Source organism: Pyrenophora tritici-repentis, chromosome 10 (assembly GCF_003171515.1).
Source record: "Pyrenophora tritici-repentis strain M4 chromosome 10, whole genome shotgun sequence".
Lineage (NCBI taxonomy): Eukaryota > Fungi > Ascomycota > Dothideomycetes > Pleosporales > Pleosporaceae > Pyrenophora > Pyrenophora tritici-repentis.
The window spans coordinates 1,626,589-1,647,391 of record NC_089399.1 but is presented as its reverse complement, the minus strand read 5'-3'; the positions used below and the strand labels follow the sequence as shown (position 1 = coordinate 1,647,391).

General features: G+C 50.5%; 8 protein-coding genes across 8 annotated transcripts; 5 read left to right on the top strand and 3 right to left on the bottom strand.

Annotated features, from left to right (window-relative positions):
- Positions 1–197: 197 nt before the first annotated feature.
- Positions 198–4,771, top strand: PtrM4_044680 (uncharacterized protein; the record flags this gene model as incomplete). The annotated part of the gene is made up of 2 exons (XM_066104538.1): positions 198–386; positions 482–4,771. The coding sequence occupies 2 exons, from the start codon at positions 198–200 to the stop codon at positions 4,769–4,771; spliced, it is 4,479 nt and encodes a 1,492-aa protein (XP_065959102.1).
- Positions 4,772–6,079: 1,308 nt separating this feature from the next.
- PtrM4_044670 (uncharacterized protein) lies at positions 6,080–10,008 on the bottom strand (the record flags this gene model as incomplete). The annotated part of the gene is made up of 3 exons (XM_066104537.1): positions 6,080–6,103; positions 6,136–9,744; positions 9,787–10,008. 3 exons carry the CDS (start codon positions 10,006–10,008, stop codon positions 6,080–6,082), a joined length of 3,855 nt encoding a protein of 1,284 aa, XP_065959101.1.
- A 402-nt stretch (positions 10,009–10,410) lies between these two features.
- On the top strand, positions 10,411–12,975 carry PtrM4_044660 (uncharacterized protein; the record flags this gene model as incomplete). The annotated part of the gene is made up of 2 exons (XM_066104536.1): positions 10,411–10,453; positions 10,574–12,975. 2 exons carry the CDS (start codon positions 10,411–10,413, stop codon positions 12,973–12,975), a joined length of 2,445 nt encoding a protein of 814 aa, XP_065959100.1.
- A 98-nt stretch (positions 12,976–13,073) lies between these two features.
- Positions 13,074–14,057, bottom strand: PtrM4_044650 (Retrotrans-gag domain containing protein; the record flags this gene model as incomplete). The annotated part of the gene is made up of 1 exon (XM_066104535.1): positions 13,074–14,057. One exon carries the CDS (start codon positions 14,055–14,057, stop codon positions 13,074–13,076), a length of 984 nt encoding a protein of 327 aa, XP_065959099.1.
- Positions 14,058–14,647: 590 nt separating this feature from the next.
- On the bottom strand, positions 14,648–14,890 carry PtrM4_044640 (uncharacterized protein; the record flags this gene model as incomplete). The annotated part of the gene is made up of 1 exon (XM_066104534.1): positions 14,648–14,890. The coding sequence occupies one exon, from the start codon at positions 14,888–14,890 to the stop codon at positions 14,648–14,650; it is 243 nt and encodes an 80-aa protein (XP_065959098.1).
- A 284-nt stretch (positions 14,891–15,174) lies between these two features.
- PtrM4_044630 (uncharacterized protein) lies at positions 15,175–15,354 on the top strand (the record flags this gene model as incomplete). The annotated part of the gene is made up of 1 exon (XM_066104533.1): positions 15,175–15,354. The coding sequence occupies one exon, from the start codon at positions 15,175–15,177 to the stop codon at positions 15,352–15,354; it is 180 nt and encodes a 59-aa protein (XP_065959097.1).
- Positions 15,355–17,470: 2,116 nt separating this feature from the next.
- Positions 17,471–18,829, top strand: PtrM4_044620 (uncharacterized protein; the record flags this gene model as incomplete). The annotated part of the gene is made up of 5 exons (XM_066104532.1): positions 17,471–17,532; positions 17,592–17,738; positions 17,801–18,026; positions 18,077–18,259; positions 18,305–18,829. Coding segments are annotated over 5 exons (1,143 nt in total), but the record flags the coding sequence as incomplete, so codon positions are not given.
- Positions 18,830–19,540: 711 nt separating this feature from the next.
- PtrM4_044610 (DDE-3 multi-domain protein) lies at positions 19,541–20,515 on the top strand (the record flags this gene model as incomplete). Its single annotated transcript, XM_066104531.1, has 1 exon — positions 19,541–20,515. One exon carries the CDS (start codon positions 19,541–19,543, stop codon positions 20,513–20,515), a length of 975 nt encoding a protein of 324 aa, XP_065959095.1.
- Between the last annotated feature and the right edge of the window lie 288 nt (positions 20,516–20,803).

The window sequence follows — 20,803 nt, the reverse complement described above, 5'->3', positions numbered from 1 at the left end:
ACAAGCTCCGACACCTCGAACAACTTCACTCCGCCCTCCAGCCCTCTCACAACCCTAGCAAGGGTAATAGTGGAGGTAGCGGTCGTGGCGGCGGCGGCAATAACCGCAACCGCAATCGCAACGCCGACAACGCGCAGCCCAAAGGCAGCGGAGCCAACCAATTTATTATCAACAAACCCTACAGGGAGCGCACTGTCATGGAGACCCAGGTCCTAGCTGAATTGGAACGCTGCTTCAAGTGCACCCGTGCAGGCCACAAGTCTAACTCCGACGACGCGCCCTGCAAGGACATGGACAAGCTCACTTCAATGGGCCGCTACCCCGAAGTCCTCACCGCCTTGAACGAAGCCCGCAAGGCCGCCGGCGTCCCTATCCCTAAGGCCGCCGTACGCATTAACGCCGTCCGAGCCCCTACTCCTCCAGCGGCCGCCTCTGACGCCCGCTCGGAAAACGAGTAGTCCCTGGCGAAAGTCGCCCCCAGGGACCCCAAGAGCCTGAGAAACTCAATAAAGAACCCTTGAATACACCTGAACCTACAACGCCCCCTTCTCCTACTGCCGAAGACTGCGACGACAACGACACTGAACCTGACCCCACACTGCAAGCAATCCTGGACCGGATCAAGAACCTGGAACGCCCTGCTGCCCCACGGGTTCGCGTCTCCGCCATCGCAGCCGCCGCTATTCGTGGCAATACTTATCTCCCTATGGTAGGTCAGCAATTAGTATTCAAAGGGATGATATCTCCCTCTCAACAACCATCCTCACACGTAGAACTCATGGGTGACTCTGGTTGTGCTTCTCTCTTCATTGATGAATCTCATGCTCGCGCACACAAATACGAATTAATTCCGCTCCAAGACCCAGCTGTCCTGGAGCTCGCAGACGGCACCCAAGTTGCCAACGTTACCCATATGACACGGGTACACGTAACTTTCGACACCCACCATGAACAAGTCCTTGCCTATGTGACCAAAGTTAGCGGAGTGCAAATGATCCTTGGCACTCCCTGGTTTCAAATCCACAACCCCCAGGTAAACTGGGACACTATGTCAATAGTATTCAACTCAGACCATTGCATTCGCAACTGCCTAGAAAACCACAAGCCATGCATGGCTGCTAGTAGCCGACACCGCAAACACCCAGCGCCCCCAGCCTATGAGCTTAAAAAAGCTCGCCATCCTAAGGCTCCTCAACATCCCCCGCCTATCGACATCGCTTTTATCTCAAGCCGGGTGGCCGCCATTTCAGTGACAAGAGGAGAACAGGTCTGCCTAACCTCTATGGAAGAGGTTGAAAGACTTTGCAATATGACCGACCAAGAATGGACGGATACCCAACTGCTGCGTGCGGCAGGAGCCAAAGTCCTCCCTGAAGACTTTGAAAAGTTTCGCGATCGAATGGAGCGCCCCCACATGAGTAAAGAGGAAATCCTGGCTAAGCTGCCAGAGGTCCTCCATCCCCTCTACCATGGCTTCGACCCACGAGAGGCCGATGAGATCCCTCCGCAGCGAGACAAGCTGGACCACGCTATTGAAATCCAGTTAGACCCCGAAACCGGAAAACCGCCTCGCCCTTCATCACAGCGGCTAAGGCCGCTATCCCGCGACGAAGCCCGAGCTGTGAAGCTCTACATTGACGATATGATCCGGAAAGGCCACATTGAACGTAGCACCTCTGAATGGGCTGCCCCCCTCCTAGTAGTCAAGAAACCTGGAGGAGGTATCCGAATTTGCGTGGACTATCGAGGACTTAATGCCCATACCATCAAGAACCGTAACACCCCTCCGTTGATACGCGACATGCTCACCAAGCTATCCAAGGCCAAATTCTTCTCTAAGGTAGACGTTATCGCCGCCTTCAATAAAATCCGGATTAAAGAAGAGCATAAACACCTCTCAGCGTTCATTACGCCATACGGCCTGTACCAGTACACCGTAATGCCCTTTGGAATGTGCAACAGCCCTGGAACATTTCAAGCCTACATCAACGACGTCCTCCATGAGTACCTGGACGAATTTTGCATGGCCTACCTAGACGACGTCATCATATTCAGCGAAACAAGGGAAGAGCATGATGACCATCTACTCCGAGTGGTCACACGCCTGTCCAACGCTGGGCTCCCCATGGACATCCTGAAATCTGAATTCTTCCAAGAAGAAGTCAAGTTTCTTGGGCTTATTATCACACCGAACGGTATAAAGATGGACCCAGAAAAGGTCAGTGCTATACAGGACTGGCTTCTACCCAAGTCCCTCAAGGATGTCCAAGCCTTCCTTGGCTTTGCCAATTTCTATCGCCGTTTTATATATGGCTTCTCTGATATCGCCAAACCTCTCACCCATCTCACCCGCGGAGATCCAAAGCTGTTTCAAATGACCCCCGAAGCTTCGCGAGCCTTTGACCTGCTCAAGCAGGCATTCTGTAGCGAGGTGGTCCTCGCCCATTTTAACCCAGACCTCAAATGCATCCTGGAAACCGACGCCTCTGACTACGTCTACGCTGCAGTGCTCTCCCAAATTCAAAGCGACGACACTATACGCCCTGTCGCGTACCTCTCCAAAAAGATGACTCCTACGGAGTGCAACTATGAGATCTACGACAAGGAACTGCTGGCAATAGTCCGCGCCTTCGAGGAATGGCGCCCGGAGCTCGCAGGCGCCGCCGACACAGTAGAAGTACTTACTGACCATCGAGGCCTCGAATACTTCCGCTCTAAACGCCACCTTAACCGCCGACAAGCCCGCTGGGCCGAGTTCTTAGAGGAATTCGACTTTAAAGTCAAGTATCGGCCTGGAAAACAAGGCACGAAGCCAGACAGCCTCACCAGAAGGACAGGTGACCTGCCTGAGAGTGTCACCGACGACCGCGTCCAGCACCAGTGTCAGACCATCCTTGGCGACCACCGGTGGGATGGAGGCAGCCATGAAGCTATCCGCCTTGCTGGCCTCTGCTTAGGAGAAGCCGAGTGCGACCTGCCCTCTATCTTATCCCTCATGCATGAATCCGGAGAAGGCATGTCACGCGTGGGCACCGCCATGGTTAGGCTAGCCCGCCTCACTCTCCAAGGACAACATGACCCTTACGACGACCTTGTAGCAGCCGATGAAATGACTACCCAAGAAATTGTCGATGCCCTCTACCCTACAGACGCCCGCCTTACCGCTATCCGCGACGCACTCAACAACGGCCATCGACGTATCCCTCACCACCTTATTGCTGAAGGTGTGCGGTTGGAACTGGGCGATCTTGAAACCAACGCTGAGAGAAAGCTTTTTATGCGCTATAACCGCCTTCTTGTCCCATTCAGCGAGAAACTGAGGACCCGCATTATAAAAGATATCCATGACTCCCTGCCAGGAGGGCACGGGGGTCGCACCACAACATACCAGCAGGTGAGCCAATGGTACTATTGGCAAGGCATGACCGACACTATCGCAAGGTTCACTAACAACTGCACCACCTGCCGGCGCTCCAAAGTCAACCGCCACGCTAAGCATGGCCTCCTGCACCCATTGCCTGTGCCAGAGAAATACTGGACGGACATCTCTATCGATTTCATTACGCCGCTGCCACCCTCAAAGTGGTGCGGCCACTCATACCGACACATCATGGTGGTCGTGGATAGGCTGTCGAAGAAGAAGAAGTTTATCGCCATTGAGAACATGGAGGTACTAACTATCGTCGACAAGTTTCTCGAATACATTTGGAGAGAAGAGGGCTACCCAAAGACCCTAGTTTCAGACCGAGGCCGCCAATTCACATCCCACTTTTGGCGCCGCCTTTGCGACCGCGTCGGCACAGCACCAAAGCTCTCAACTGCCTATCATCCTGAGACAGATGGCCAAACAGAAAACGCCAACGCGGACTTGAAGCAGTACCTGCGCTCGTACGTGAACTACCTGCAGGATGACTGGGCCCAGCTCCTACCTTTAGCTGAATTCGAAGCCAACTCCGCTATAAGCTCCGCTACTGGAGTTTCCCCATTTCAAGCAACAAAGGGCTACCAACCTCGCTCCGGCCTAGAACCAGCCCACGCCATCACTAACGCCACCCCAGCTGCAGCACAGCGGCGCGCTGCTGACTCCCTCACAAACCGCATTGACGCAACCCGTCGGTACCTCCGCGATGAGATCGCCTGGACCCAGGAACGCATGAAAGACTTCGCTGATGTCCACCGCCATCCAGCCCCCCGCTTCGCTGTTGGCGACTGGGTGCTCCTCAACGCTAAACATATTAAGACCGAAAGGCCAGTCAAGTCGCTAGACCACAAGAATATGGGTCCCTACCAGATTACCCGTGTTATTGACAACATGGCCTATGAGCTAGACCTGCCAGATAGCCTTAAGAACATTTTTCCCGCTTTTCATCCGTGGCTGCTCCAACCATATGAGGATGACGCTCTACCTGGACAGCCCAGAGCTAACGACAACGCTCCCCCCGAAGTCCATTTGAACGATGAGGGCGACACAGAGTATGTTATCGCTCAAGTCTTAGACTCCCGCATACGAAATACAATGAACGACCCCTATACTGGCCGCCGTGGTTGCCTCCAGTACAAAGTTGAATGGGTCGGCAACGACCAGTCTGAAGGCTGGCAACCCTACTTCAACCTGCGCGGCAGCAAGGAGTCAGTCCAGGACTTTCACGACCGCAACCCTGGGCGCCCTGGGCCTCACGCCACCTTTCATGATTATGACGACAACGGGCAGCTTGCCGTTGCCCTGCTTTGTGTTTTCAATGGAAGTTTGAACGCTCAGTCGGGACTTTGAGCATTTTGGAGGGGGGACGTGTCATGGTTTGGAACCTTGGTGTTCTGAGCACGGACCACGCCGGCGCCTCGGGTGCCGAGGCCCCGCTGCCCCACACATGTATTTAATTCTACCGAAGTTTCTTAGAAACTCGGTACTGCAAAAACTTTGTAATTCAACACAGTTTTAAATATCTGATCCTGTGAGACCCTAACAGCTACAACTATTTAGTGAGCGTATAAAAAGTTCCTTAAAAAAGTTATGTAATACTAGCTTATATAAGCATTACGTAGGCAAAATTAGAACTAGGGTATCTTACTTATTTATTTTTTAAATTAAAGTTTAAAAAAAAAGGACGCTAAAAAAAGACGCTAGAATTACGTTAGCTTCTTCTAGTCTTATTCTATATATTATTCTCTTTCTAATCTCAATTTTTCTCTTCTATATTACCTCTCTATGTCTATTAAACTTTCGAAGTTTGAAAAAGAAGTTTATACTCTATCTTTACAACTGTCAGATATTCACTCTCATCTGGAATACTGATGAAATAGGTAATGAATGGTGATGATGTTGATTCTTGATTGTGTGTTTGTTCTGTCTACGGTTGTGGGCAGCAATCCATAGGCTTAACAACCTATCGGACAACCCGGGACAACAGTGGCTACTAAGATGCATCAGAGCTGCAAAGAGAATAACGACAAAGAAAGCATCTATCCACCTGCAGTGGGCCCCAGGACACAACGACGTCAAGGGCAATGAAAAAGCCGACACGCTAGCAAAGGAAGCAGCTAAAGAGAGACCAACAACATCGACCATAGCGAGCCTAGCCTACTTAGGCACAGAAATCAACAAAATACAAAAAACAGAACAACTGATGGAGTACAAGAGGTATACCGACAGGCCCACCAAAAACAGAAGCTCCTACTTAAGGATCTTCAAGCTCAACACACATACAACAATCAAAGTCCCGAAGGGAACACCAAGAGAAATCTCGAGCGCGTTCTACTCACTCAAGCTAGGACATGGATACTTCAACTCCTACTTTAAGAGATTCAACAAGAGAGACTGCAATCTATGTATATGCTACAAACCACAAACACCACAGCATCTACTTCTAGATTGTGTGAACGGTCTGTAGGGACTGTATTCCAGCTACCTAGTCCAGATGCTATTTACAGTCAAGATGAAGAAAGAAGGTAAGACGCAAGCGGCGAGCCTGCTTTGTTTGGGTTGGCGCACGGCCCTCACGTTGCCGGGGAAGCGACTAGGCTAGCAGCCTAGTCATGTGACTCGAGGCTCAGCCCGTTACATTACCCCCCTCCTTTCCCTTTAGCGCGTAGTTTTCTCCATTTCCTCCAAGCGTCAGTCTTTAGTACGTTACTCACAGGTTCCCATGTCGGTTCAGTATAGTCCACCCACTTCACATATGCCTCCTTGATTTCTTTCCCTCCCTGCCTTGTTGTGCGTTCGCCCAGAATACGTTCAACCAGCCATAGCTCGTCTCCATCTACAAGTATAGGCCCTGGCTGAGTGTCTCCAACCTTCTGCGATGGGAGAGAGTCGTTAGGCGCGTAGCGAAGCAGGTCTACGTGGAAGACAGGATGGATCTTCCCCGGAACGTCAAGTTGATAAGAGTGGGAGTTGACCTGCCTCAAGACTTTGTACTTTCCATGCAACCAGTCTAGCTTCTTGGAAGGTCGTGTTGTCTTCACGTTTCTAAGGTTCAAAAACACCCAGTCTCCCTCCTTGTATTGGGGCGCTGCTGTTCTTGTCTTGTTAGCTTGATGTTGCTGTTTCTCTTGTGTTATCGCGATCGCAGCTTGGGCCCACTCTGTTGCGTCTTGGAGTCTTTTAAGGAAGCCTTCTGCCAGTGCTTCGCCGTCTCTCTTTGGTCGGTCCTGAATAGTTCGATCCTCTACCAGCTGAATGGGTTCATTGTGATATCCGTGCATAAAATAGAAGGGGCTTAGGCCAGTAGATGAGGCCTCGCGATTGTTGATTGCTCCCATAACGATAGGTAAAAGTGCTAGCCAATTTTCTTGCGTGTAGGTGGCCCAGATTCGAATCATCTTCTCAATCTCTTGGTTCATTCGCTCTGTTGCACCATCGGTTTGCGGATGATAGGCAGTCGACAGGCGTTGCTCAACGCTGAGGAGTTTACAGAAATGCCTCCAAAGATCGCTGACGAATTGTGGTCCTCTATCGCTCGTAATTGCCGTTGGAATACCATGAATAGGGTAATGCCGTTCTAAAAGCCGTTGTGCTACTGCTTCTGCCGAGATATCGTGCATGCCTTCCAGTTCAACTCCCTTTGTCAGCCGATCAGTGACCACCATGCAGTTCGTTGCGTCATCGCGTCCAGATGGCGGCAAGTCCGTAATAAAATCGATTGAAAGTTCTCCCCATATACGTTCTGGGATCGGTAGCGGTTTAAGGAGGCCCTTCTTTGTCTCTCTCCATATCGTATTCCTCCCGCAAATCTCGCAGTTACGGACAAAGCGTCGCACGTCGCTTGCTACACCTGACCAGAAGAACTGCCTTGATAAGATTGAGTAGGTAAGATCTCGTCCAGGATGGCCGGTGATATGCGAGTCGTGAATATTTTGAATAATTCGTGTGCGAAGTGGTTCGCAGTCAGGGATCCATATCCGGTCTCGAAATCGCAACAGGCCTCTCTCGTCTAGGGTGCATTCTGCTATACTCACTGACTTCTCCTTCTGAAGTTTGGTAGGGAGGTTCCGCTCCTTGTTTGCTACCAGCGTAGTGAGCTCCTGATAAAGCTTATCCTCTTGGCGGCTTCGGTGCCAGAGATTTTGCATGTCCTGGTCCTCAAACATGCGTATCTCTTCTGTGAAGTCAATCTCCTCGGACGACAGGGACTGGATTTGAACACTCTGCAAGTGCTTGCTCTGGAAAAGACGGATAAATCGAGACCGTATTCGTTCATCGTCGTAGTTGGCGGGTAGGTCTTGTTCTCGTCGTGACAGGGCGTCAGGTTTTCCCATAGTCTTTCCAGGTTTCCATTCCAGGGAGAAGTCGAATCGTGAGAGAAACTCTGACCAACGTACTTGTCTTTCAGACAGCTGTCGTTCGCGGTAGAAGTATTGAAGGTTCTTGTGGTCCGTCAGAACTGTGAACTTCCTAACCATACGTAGTTCAGGAGCCCATGCTTCTAAGCAACGAACAATAGCTAGAAGCTCCTTGTCATGAATTGGATAATTGGCCTCTGTTGGTGAGTGCTTCTTTGAGTAGTAGGCAACGGGTTGCCAGTTGTTGTTCTTGTCCTTCTGCAGCAATAGGCCGCCAGTTGCATGTCCTGAGGAGTCGGCTTCTACCAAGGTGTCCTTCTCTGGATCAAAATGGCCGAGTATTGGTGCTGTAATGAGAAGTTCCTTAATCGTTTCAAATGCTTGATTGCAAGCCTCGTCCCAATGAAAAACCATCTCTTTCTTAGTTAGGTTGATAAGCGGTTCAGCAATGTCCGAGAAGTTTGGTATAAAAACTCGGTAAAAGTTGGCAAAACCAATAAATGCTCGGATAGCCTTAACTGACGTTGGTGTAGCCCATTCGCGGATTGCGATAATCTTTTCAGGATCAACTCGAATGCCCACTTCTGCTTCCACAATGTACCCGAGGTATTTGACTCGTTTAGTCTCGAACTCGCACTTGTCGATATCAATCTGCAGTCCAGCGTCTATAAGGCGTTGAAGAACCTTTCCAACCTTCTCTCTGTGATCCTGAAGCGATCCTGACGAGTAGATTAAGATGTCGTCAACGTAGGCTGAAACAAAGTCGTCAAGGTAATCCTGTAGAACACCATTTACGTAGCGTTGAAATGCGGCTGGTGCTCCTGTTAGTCCGAAGGGAGCAACCCGCCATTCGAATAGGCCGTATCTTGTTCGGAAAGCTGTCTTCCATTCTTCTCCTTTGGCCACACGGATCTTGTGGAAGGCTGCGATAACGTCAAGTTTTGTGAACCATTTAGCTTTAGCTACATTTCTCAGTGTTTCTGTGAATAGAGGCAGAGGGTAACGGTCCTTCCTGGTGATGTTGTTCAAGCCTCGGTAGTCAACGCAAAATCGGATGCCCCCTCCTGGCTTTTTGACCATCAGGACGGGTGCAGCTGCGGGAGAGTTACTTGCGCGGATAAAATCCTTGTCTAACAGCTCGGTGAGAGTTTTCCTAAGCACTAGTAACTCTTCTCGGCTCATGCCGTAGAGCGGACCCCATGGAATGGTCTTCTCGTTTCCGTCTTGATCCTTTTCAATCTCAATGTGGAGATCAACGCCTTTACGATGCGGGGGAAGTTTCTCAGCTAGGAAATGGTCGAAAGCCTTCAGCCATTGGTGGTACTGGGGTGGGAGCTTCGTCTTTGGATCGGATCGTTTGCGCGGTTTCAAAGCTTTCTCAATGTCGGCGATGGAAACAGCGAACAGTCCAGTGTCGAGCGCAATACCGTCTCCTTTGTTCTTCCTACGGCTTCTTCTCACCTCCGCCATGAATGCGGAAGCCATCACCTGAGTAGCCTTCATTAGTGGTGGCTTGTATGACGCTTTCTTGTGGTTCCATGCGCGGATGTTTGACGCGCCGATATCTAGGCAGCCTTGTTTGGCCGAAATTGTGACGTCGGCATCTTCTAACCAGGGCTTTCCTAGGATCACGTCGTAAGTTAGGCCAGGTACAACGTAGAAGAAGACGCGTTTCTGCTGGTGGCCGTCTATGTCTATCGAGGCGTAAGTAACTGTATCTAGGACAGTACTTGGTTCTGCGTTCTTCCCAGCTGCTTCCTCTAGCTGGCGCGGGGCTATCTTGATTGATGGCAGTCTCAGAGATCGAAAGAGTTGTTCATTAATGGCAGAATAGCAAAGGCAACCTGAGTCAACAAGTCCAGTGACAAAGTCAGTTCCATTAAGTCTAACGTCCAGTACAAAGGGATCGCTATCCATCTTTTGCTTTCCGGTCTCTTTCCATTCTTTCTGAGCTGCCGCGTGTTCCTATTGCTCTGCTTCGGAGTCTTCTGGATCTTCCTCCTCTACAGCTGCCTTGGTGACCACAGTACTCTTTGCTGTCTTGACGCTAACGTGAGTTGGTCGTAGAGCGGCTGCTAACGGGCATGTAGCTATTCGGCAATTGTTGCGGCCGCATCGGAGGCAGCGTCGTTCCTGGCGTCGAGCATCGATTTCCTCTTGGTTGACCCATTTTGCTCGTTTTCCAATAAGTTCTCGGTCTTCGGGACGCCTAGATGGATATCCATTCATGTTGGTCTTGCCAGACTTTCCAAAAAGCAAGTTGACTTGGATTACTTGCTTGACTTGCTTGGTTTAAACCAAGCAAGCAAGTCAAGTAAGAGCTGGGCAGCTAAGCAAGCAAGTCAAGTCAAGATACTTTGCTTGCTTGGCTTACTTGGTTTACTTGGTTGTTTTAGCGTTACTGTGATGAGGGTGCTAAAACTGCTGTACGGTAGATGTCGCGATGGTTTTGAAGTGTTGCAGTTGCCTCGGTTGAGTCCCAAACAGGCTAAGCGGCTATCAAATAACGTTAGCCTTAGTCTAGCGCATTGCTCCAATCTCGACGTACGCCTGTCTAGAAGCCTATCGCAATGCAGTATCCCCTATAGCAACGCGTTTTCCAGTGATTTATACTGCCCTGATACCCCCAATATGGCCAAACGTCGCCTACCACAAACTTCTGCTCGGAGCAAACGTACGAAAGTAGCCGCTGCCACCAACAACGTCGCCTCAACTCCTGAGGCTTCACCTGAGCCTGCATCTAAGCCTGCATCTAAGCCTAGACCTCAGCGTCGATCACCTCGCAAAACCCTAGCTGCCGCAAGCCAGGCTAACGCCTCGCCGCCAATACCTACCTTCGAGTTGCAGTTCTTAGAGTCGCAGGCGGAGGCTGAGATTGTCGCGCCCACCGAGGGCAGCCGAGCTGGCACGGTGGCTACAACTGAGGCTGGAGAGGGTGGTCAGGATGAGACAAACAGCGCACTAGTTGAGAACTTTGACGGCATTGACTGGGCACGTTTACCTGATTTTATCAAGCCATTGGCGCGTTCTAAGCGCCCAAAAAGTTGGATCTTTCAGTATGGCTACCGCGTTGTTGAGCGCCATGCTACATCTCGAATCTGGTTTGTGTGCAAGTACTGCCATGTACACAAAACTATCGACGCTGGCCGTGGTGGTTTGTTTAACATTACTCAGGCTACAACCTCAGCAGCCACCCATCTCAGCCAACCAAAGCCTGGCCACAACCTTACGAAAGATGGCCCAAAGTTAGCGCAGAGAGCTCGAGGCCAGCTGTCGTTGCGGCAAGCTTTTGACGCTGGTTTAGACGTACAACAAAACACTGCTAACGCGTTTGGAAACTTCGAAGTAGAGGGCTTTCGAACAGCCACTGTCATGTGGCTTGTTAACCGAAACCACCCGCTCAGCGAACTTACGACGCCTGATTTTAGAGAGATGATGAGATTTGCCAACCCAGAGGCAGAGGCAGCGTTGTGGGTAAGTAATACCAGCGTTTCTACCTTTGTGATGAGGTTGTTCCGGTCTATACGACCGCAAGTTATCGACACCCTGTCAGGCTCAGTAAGCAAAATACACGTAAGCTTTGATGGCTGGACAACAAAGGGTGGTAAACGTGGCTTCTTTGGAGTAGTCGCTCACTTTGCCGACGCAGCTGGAATAATACGAGACTTACCAATCGATCTGCCTGAGCTCGCTGGCGCCCACACCGGTGAGGCTATTGCCAAAGCTATCTCGACGACGCTCTCAGCATACGGAATAACAAGCGACCGATTAGGCTATTTTGTACTCGACAACGCTACCAACAACGACACTGCGATCGCCGCGCTCGCGCGCGAGTACGAATTTGAGTCCGCTCACCGGCGCCTCCGCTGCAGTTGTCACACGCTTAACCTCATCGGCCAGGCTATTATATTTGGCACCAACAAAGACGCCTACGGCAACACTCAAGAGCAGTACAATACCGAGGAGCAGTATATGCGAGAGTGGCGGAAAGATGGCCCTATTGGAGTGCTAGTTGACGTCATCAACTATATCAAAACGCCGCAACAGTACGAGCTTTTTCGTGGCTACCAGCGCCTTGCCAACAACAACCTGCCTGCTGAAGGGCGTCTCAAAGTACTCGAGCCAGTCAAGCCTGTCGTCACTCGCTGGAACTCATACTATGCTGCTTTTGAGCGCGCTACCAAGCTTCAAGCCGCGTATAACTTGTACGCTGAGCATCATATCAATAGGGTTATCCTTGAAGATGCGCACGCTGCGCAGCGGAATAATAAGCGGCCCGACGCCCCAAACTGGATGAGATCAACTGGGCTCCGAGCTGCTGACTGGGCGGTGATTGCAGAGTACCAGGACTGCTTAGAGCCGCTCAAGTACGCCACAAAACGCCTCGAGGGACGCTCTAAGGATGGCAAATACGGCGCAATCTATGAGGTTATACCCGTTTTTGAGTACGTACTCAGCAAGCTTGAGGCCCGGGCGCGCCCGTTCGAGCACGTCGACTTCAACGCTCATGCCGAGGCTCCAGAGGATCACCTCAACGTCAACCTCCGCGCCGCGTGGAGCAAAGCCAACGACTACTACAACAAGCTCGACGACTCGCCCGCTTACTACGCCGCTGTTTGCCTACACCCGTACTACAAGAACTACTGCGATGTGGCGTGGGCAGACAAAGCTGATTGGCTTACTAGTGCCAACGCGTCGTTCCAACAGCTTTGGGCGGCATACAAACCTCAACGAGCACGCCAGCGGTATACAACTGCGCCGAGTAGCAACAACATAGACGAGGCAATTATTGCTATACTTAGCCGCAACAATGACCGAGAGGCTCCACTTGACGAGTTTGAGCGCTGGAAAACACAAGAGCCGCAGTGGACGCAGGAGCAGTACAACGCAGATGGAAATCCTGTCCAATACTGGATACAACTACTGCCGAAATACCCGCATTTAGCGCAGTTTGCAATCGATATCATGACTATCCCAGCATCAAGCAGCGACTGTGAGCGCCTCTTCAGTGAGCTTGGCGACCTTCTTGAACCTAAACGACGTGCTCTGGGCAGTGAGCTACTCGCAGCTCTTCAATTAGTAAGGTCATGGGTGCGAGCTGGTTATAAACCGTACAACTGTAGCGAGGCTAAGCTTTCAGATGAGCAGCTTGTAGGAGATTACAACATACTAGAGTGGAACACTGAGTTTTGGTAATTTGTATGTAGCTTAATCTCTTTGTAGTAGTCAAGTAATCCAAGTACTTGCAAGTAATACAAGCAAGTCAAGCAAGTAAAAAAATCACCCCAAGCAAGTCAAGTAAAGCCTATGTTTGAACCAAGCAAGTCAAGTTTAGAGCGGTGACTTGCTTTACTTGCTTGTTGGAAAGTCTGGGTCTTGCCGCGGAGGCCGACAGCGTTCACTTGGGTAGTTGTAGGCTGCGTAGGTTCCCATTCCATCATGTCTTCGGGGGAAACTGCTGTGAGCGTGGCATTATTTGATTTTGCTGGTGGTTCATAGGTTGGTGCATTTTCAGCAGTTCGGCTACCGTAACGGCGGGTTGTTTTCGTCCATTGGCCGAACAACTCCATGTCGTTGCTAAGATCTGCACACTTCTGAGCGAACCTTGCGTATGTGCTTGTTTCTGCTCCTGATGTACCAACAAGCCTATCCTTTATCCTACCACTTAATGCATTGCGTAAGTAGGATATCTTCGTATGCTCAGGCCAGCTTTCTGCGTCAGCGTTGGCCATCTCTTTCTCAAACCGTGGATAGAAGGAAATAAACGTCTCGTCGTCCTTCTGGCGTATAGAGTAGAGGTTCTGAATGGCTTTCTCCTTCCGATTTCGTTCGCCGTAGAGGAGTTCAAGGCGGTCAAGCAGCTTGAAAGGGTTTGGCGATTCTTCTTTAACTTGTATCTCGTAGTATGTTGTAACGTTGGTTTTCGCTGCCCCATCAAGACGCATGTAGACGTAGCGTAGCTGAGCTTTTAGGCTTCCAATAGCTTGCGCGTCTTCTTCGATCTTGCCCTCCATCTCTAGCTTCCATCCTCGCCATTGTGATTTGTTTCCACCAAACGTAGGCGGGTGGGGTAAGCTGTGCCGCGGCTTTGGGGTTATAGGCACAGATGTGTTCGAAGTCTCGGAGGTTGGCGTTGGATCAGTGGTGGCGTCTGTATTGTGACCAGGCGTTTGAGGTAGCTCGTGCGATGGTGCTTCCAGCCTCTCCATCCTAGTGCTCATGTCTTCAAGTCTCTGTAGTAGCGACTGTAACAGCTGGTTCGAATCGTTCGTCGTCATGTCAGTATCCCCGGGGAGCTCATTATAGCGGTGCTTTGGTTGCTGCGTGTTCTGCGTGTTCTGCGTATTCTGCGTATTCTGCGTATTCTGCGTATTCTGCGTGTTCTGCGTGTTCTGCGTGTTCTGCGTGTTCTGCGTGTTCTGCGTATTCTGCGTGTTCTTCTTGATCTTGACTGTATGTGAACGGTCTGTAGGGACTGTATTCCAGCTACCTAGTCCAGATGCTATTTACAGTCAAGATGAAGAAAGAAGGTAAGACGCAAGCGGCGAGCCTGCTTTGTTTGGGTTGGCGCACGGCCCTCACGTTGCCGGGGAAGCGACTAGGCTAGCAGCCTAGTCATGTGACTCGAGGCTCAGCCCGTTACAGGACTTGTATAATAGTAGAAAGAAAATTATTTATTGATTACCTTCCGCGACTCGGCATACTTTACCATTGGCCAGAAAGCTTGTATCATGACTTGGCGTCTACGTCAGCTTTGTGAGGCTATGCAGAATTCTGTGTATCTTACATGAATCTCCGGAATACTTGCCGTGGATTGGCACTGCAGTAAATGTGCATGTTACCCCCGGTCTTGTGCAAGTAGCACGACTTATACAGAGGGGTAAGCATTCTGGATGGAAATAAAGGACATGATGTTCATATGTTCGATGAGAACCCTGGTGACAACGGAGATTTGCCAGAAACCGGTAACGATGCGAGACTTCCGGAACTCGCTAGCGACAATTTCGCCCAGTATATAGTTATTGGCAAACGAGTGAGACTGAATGGAAGAATATTGGAGAAATGAATTGAGGATTTTGATCTGAAGGATATCACACTTTGCCAAGACCATGGTTCGCTGGTTGAGGCCCGCATGACTGGTGGCGCATTCACTTGTTGCGCGCGACGAGCAACTTGTAGTTACACACAGGCTTAGGGATACTCGCGGGATTGTGTGTATGCGTAAAATTACTAAACATTAGTAATGATCCACTCCATGTGTCGGCATTGCTAGCCGTGAACGCCTCTAGATCTGTCCCGCTCAAGGTACACTACCTTACCCACCCTGCACACGCCACTCGAACTCATGCCACATTTGGAAGGTATTTGTAAGATGTCTTCCCCTTGCTCAATACCATGTTTACACCCGCCACAAAGCCCGTTTCGTCATCCACTCCTGTACCCACGCCCAATGTATATGAACAGCTCGCGGTCGCAAGCCCTATGCCCTGGAACGGCACGGCTGCAGCCTTCCGAAGCCTGACTCGCCAAGTGTTTAGTACCGCCACCCGCGACGGCGCTGAAAACGGCAAATGATATGTTCAACTCCTGAGAACACATCCAGGAATAACCTTGAAGGTATCGCGTAGTGAAAAGCCCGATGAAAAGTGTACCTGGTGCGACTAAAGAGTCCCACGTGGTTCAACAAGCGTCAACGAAGTCTGAGGTGGCTTGACAGAACTTTGGGCGATGTTGGCATGACCGGACTTGACTCCGATGCCGATTAACTACAGAAATCTGCCATGTCTGATGTACGTACCGTTGCCCTGAAAAGTGTATAGTAAAAGGAGAGAAATGTATAAAGCGTGGCGAAGAACGAGGATTTGTCGATCGCGCAACAGTGTGGGGCGATATCGCGCGGGTCATCCCTGTACTTAAATTTGGCATATGTGCTGAGAAAGGCATTTGTAGCGACCCGGTCTGATCTGTGATCGCGCAAACATATGGCCTGTTGTCACGGTCGGCATCGCAAAGTCAAGATTCATGGCGTGCCTATCTCCGTCTCGAGAGCATGTTGGTTCCTTTTCCTTCCTAGGCAGCATTCAGCCACGCAGCCACATATGGGGGATTGAGCGGCTTGCAGCACGTTGCTGAGAGCCTGCCCCGAGTCATAATCCGATCCCGGCAAATGGGCCAGAGAGGGTTCTGGAGAGAATCCAGCAATCTGGCTTCTGGAACCGAGATGGAGCGAAGGATTCAATGTGGGCATCTCATTGTCTACAGTATATAGGTAAGCTGGGCTACCCTGGCCAGGTATCAGATACGTACCGTACCGTTTTACTAGCTAGGAGACAATTACGATCCAGAAGCATGCGTTTCTCCAGGCCACCCCCATACGCATAGACCTCTGCGCAACACCATTAATGTTTCGTTGACTGCGCATTGCCGTAGTATTGCCGTGACGCTGTGCAAGGTCAAGCCGATTCGGGATGCTTGCTGCCAGCCAGGCTTATGGCACCTACTGTTTGTATATAAGATGCCTGTTTGTCTCAAGCATGACGCGGAGACGGTAGTCTGATGGAGAGGTGTCCATAATTTTAAGTTTCTTGGTGTTGAGATCGTCGCAGGGTAAATGGAAGGTGCTCAACGCTAGTCATAGGGGGCCCACTCGTGGTTGCAGACACAGTCCGCTCTCGACTGACCTTCCCTTGAGAACCTGTCGATGTAGTAATCACCGCTGCGATTCGGCGAACATGTACCATGGATGGGCACGCATTCACGTGTTGACCGTCTCCACGTCACGTTCAGACGCCGGAACGATCGAGCCGGGTGGCTGGTGTGTACCTCCGAAAGCTTCGATATTTAGTTCCCGTGCGCTACTTGGGCGAGAATCCTGAGAGATCACTGGGTAACCAAGTAAGGAACATTATTCATGTCCATTTAGTCGAACCTTTTGATAGACGGACTCGGTGCGGAGATTTGGCATCCGGCGAGCTAACATTGCGGTTCTCCTCTGCTACACAGGACGCGGTTTCGGAGATACGCCCAAGGTGGGAATCATCACTAAGTGGCCTTTCCATCCAAGCGCACATGGCTATACTCGTGTCAAGCGGTCGCGCAAGAGCTATTTTGTATTGTCCCGTTCCATAGTGCGGCCAGGGCGTGTCCGTGGACCCTGCTGATGTGCCGTGATTGTCCTTGCTGTGCAGGGCCGTGTACCACTACGCGAGTTCGCAGCCTATGTGACGCCAGCACCTTAACGAAAGCCAAGAATCAATCGGTTGCTTCAGACAGTAGAAGAGCTAACGGCATGCCCCACTAGGGACCATATCATCGAGGTCTTCACCCTAGGGATGGGCCATCTCCTCGATCCCCCAGAAGCTGATCCCATTTGTCTATTCGCTGTTAGTTCGACTGCCGCGACCGCATGTCTTACGAGCTTATTGCGGCCATCAAAAACTCAGAATGCAGCTCCCACCGCTGGACGTGATTCTATCATGGCCGACACCAAACTATGTTGATCCCGAGACGCGTGGCCCAGCACTCATCATTGTCAACGCAATCTTCATGACACTAGCCACACTAACAGTGTGTGCGCGTTTGTATACACGCTTGGTTGTCAAGAGATGGTTCGGCATAGACGATGTGTTCATTCTGCTCGCTCTGGTAAGTCTTTGAACCCTATTGATATTGCATTGTCTAACGTATACAGCTTTTTACAGTAGGTCTGACTGCAGTTGTTCTCCTGGCAAACGAGAGATATGGATGGGACAGGTAAGCTATGAACTGGCATAAATTCAATGTAGATTAGACACTGACTTTGTGCTGTTTAGGCATGAATGGGATGTCCCTGTTACCCAAATAGTTCCTACATACAAAATCGCCATGGCAGCCAAGGTCGTATTCACTGCGGCTGCGACATTCACAAGATTGTCTCTTCACTGTTTCTACTATCGACTGGTAGCGGATTCGGGACTGACGTAAGTAGCCCTACGTGTACCTCATCCGTATCGCACAAATACTAATCCAAACCTTACACTAGGTGGTTCAAGTGGCTGGTTCACGTTAATGTCGCATATACCGTTTCCTCTTTCATCGCGTTAACTGTCATGGCGATATTTTTCTGCACTCCCGTGGAAAACTACTGGACCATCGACGCGCCAGCGGACTCATGCATGGACGAGGCTGTTTTGACAATGATATGCGGAGTCATCAACTCCGTTGCGGATCTCCTCACTACATTAACGCCAATGCCTTTGGTATTCAGAGTAAGTCTGCTAAAAACCGTCATCATCACTGGCAATCTAATACTTCTTAGCTACAAATGCCTCTTAATCAGCGGCTCGCTGTAGCTATGCTGTTTGGTATGGGCTTTATCGTCACCGCTGCTGGTATTGTTCGAACTTGGTTTATCTATCGGAGTCTCTTCAACGAATGGGACCAGACTTGGTTCACATATCCCTTGTGGATTTCAGCTGCCGTGGAGATAGACCTAGGGGTAGTGAGTAGATCCGCTCCAAATACATACGGCACTAACCAGCAGTAGATATGCGCCTCGACCCCTGTACTAAAGCCACTGTTTGCGAAGATACCCTTCAGTCTGTCCGGATCACTCCAAAGCGGCATATCCGTCAAAAGATCAGCCGGCAACACCACGCAAACGTTGACGCCGAGCGCATCAACAGCGTATCTATCGCGACGGAAGTCCGAACCTCCCCTAGGCGCACCAGAGCTCGCAAGTGACAATGGTCAAAGTTATGAGATGAAGCACTGGGCGGATGCGGAAGCAGGATTGATGCGGGACGATTCGGAACGGGGGAGCGAGGGCGGAATCCTGGATGAGGAGCCACAGCCCAAGAAGAAAACCAACCGACTGTTCGACAAATTTCGCGCGAAGAGTATATCGGAACATGTCGATTGCGACATGACGATTACGATGACAAGCGAGGTGGAATGGCAAAGTGAACCTTCGCCAAGATGTTTGTCACTACACGAAATGCATGGGGGGTTCCACGAGAACCACATGCCATTGCCGCCCTTGGCCGCGAGACTTAATGGGTACGAAAGGTAGCCCTTCCGATTGATGATTGCGAAGAACGATACCGAGAAGTCCATGCCTTATAATGCACGGCGTATACGACTGGCTTCGTATATGGCGCTTCTATTCGGCTGGCATTTTGTTTATTGGCGATTGATACCACGTTCGAATACCCTGGGAATACCAATAGAATAGATTCCAAATTTGAGACTAGGGCTCATTTAATGATTGAAATCCCATGACCAGAATCTTTCTGTCATCAAGCTCCTGTTTCATGGAGCGAAGTACGCGTTTTAGCGTGAAGGACCGTGCCATTGATTGACACCGATGATGGACCCGCATCTTTAGGTACAGCCGTGGATAGTGGAGAAAACACGAGCACTGTCATATTCGCGCAAACACTTCGTTAAGTACATGTTTAATAGTGGTGTCTCTATTGCAGGAGGCTAGCTATTCTGACAGCGGGGTGACGGTAGGCACGTGGTGGATGCTCTTTTTGGAGAGCCTTCCGCTCCCATCCTGCTACCCCGCATACTCTATGGGTGTTTCTCGAAATACCTTGAGCCACCTGGATCTGGTTGGCTTGGTGGCCAAGAACATCAACTCCTATAGTAATTTGTTAGTAAATCGATGCAGCCACGCTTTCTAACACCCACAACGTATTTGAAGTTCATTGTTTGCTGCGATCGCCTCTACTGACTCGCGTTTTTGGTGTTGCAATTTTCTCGAGCCCATCTCATCGCGATGCCAGGCACCGGCCACCGCTTGCAGCCCGCTGTTCTCCAGGCTATCCTCGACCGAATTGCTGCCTGCGAAAGTGATCGAGCCATCTCTAGAGCTACAGGTGCGAGCCGTAACACAGTAGCAAAGCTGAGGTTGAGCTTAGAGTTTTGGGGCGTGCCTTATCCGCCGCGCTGCGTTCGACTTGGGCGGCCATCTATACTCCGGCAAGCTCAGCGCGAAGGCCTTCAGGCATACCTCAATGGCTCACCGGGCGCATACATGGATGAGATGAGGGACTTCTTGTACGACGAGTACGACGTTAGGATAAGCCTTGCGAGCGTTTACCGAGAGCTAGAGAAGATGAGATGGTCTCGCAAGCTTGCAACAAAGCGGGCAAAGGAGCAGAGTGAGCCACTCCGCCGCCTCTATCTTGCCAGGATGGCGCAACACTATAAGGCGGAGCAGATCGTTGCGTTGGACGAGAGCGCCTGCAATGAGCGTACGGGCGACCGCAAGTATGGCTGGTCTCCAATCGGGGAGCCGGTGGAGCTATCACACAGCTTCAGGCGATCAGAACGGTGGTCGCTGCTGCCAGCCATGACGATAGATGGCTACATAAGCTATAAGATCTTTCAAGGCGCGATTACATCTGAGATCCTAGAAGACTTCTTAGAGTTTCAAGTGCTGCCGTTCTGCAATCCTCACCCAGGGCCAGCCTCAGTAATCGTGCTTGATAACGCCTCCATCCATCGATCAGAGCGTGTACGGGTGCTTTGCCAAAGTGCTGGAGTACTCCTTGAGTATCTGCCGCCATACTCACCAGATTTCAACCCCATCGAGAAGAGCTTTAAGCAGCTCAAGGGGTGGATGAAAAGGAATTCAGCGCAAGCGGAGAACTTCATTGACTTTGGGGTCTTTCTTGAGTATGCAGCGCAGCTGGTGTGCTGTAATATTAACTGCAGAAGCTGGTTCCATAGGTGTGGCTATCCCTATTAATTGTGCTTTTAAATGGATGCCACAGTACGTTTCTATAGGTAGATGATACCATACAAATGCGAACGATTACACCTTAATGCGCAACCCACAAAAGCGATTTAATAATTCTAAAAAAATAAGAGCTATTTCTATACATATAGAACTATCTTAGGAAGTTAACCTGTTATAATCGCATAACGTTGTAGTGTTGTACATAGGGCTATCCAAATAGACTATTGTTGCAGCGCATTTGAAACGCCTGAAAAACCTCAACACTATAGCGGGCACGGGCCGCTGTCACCAAAAACG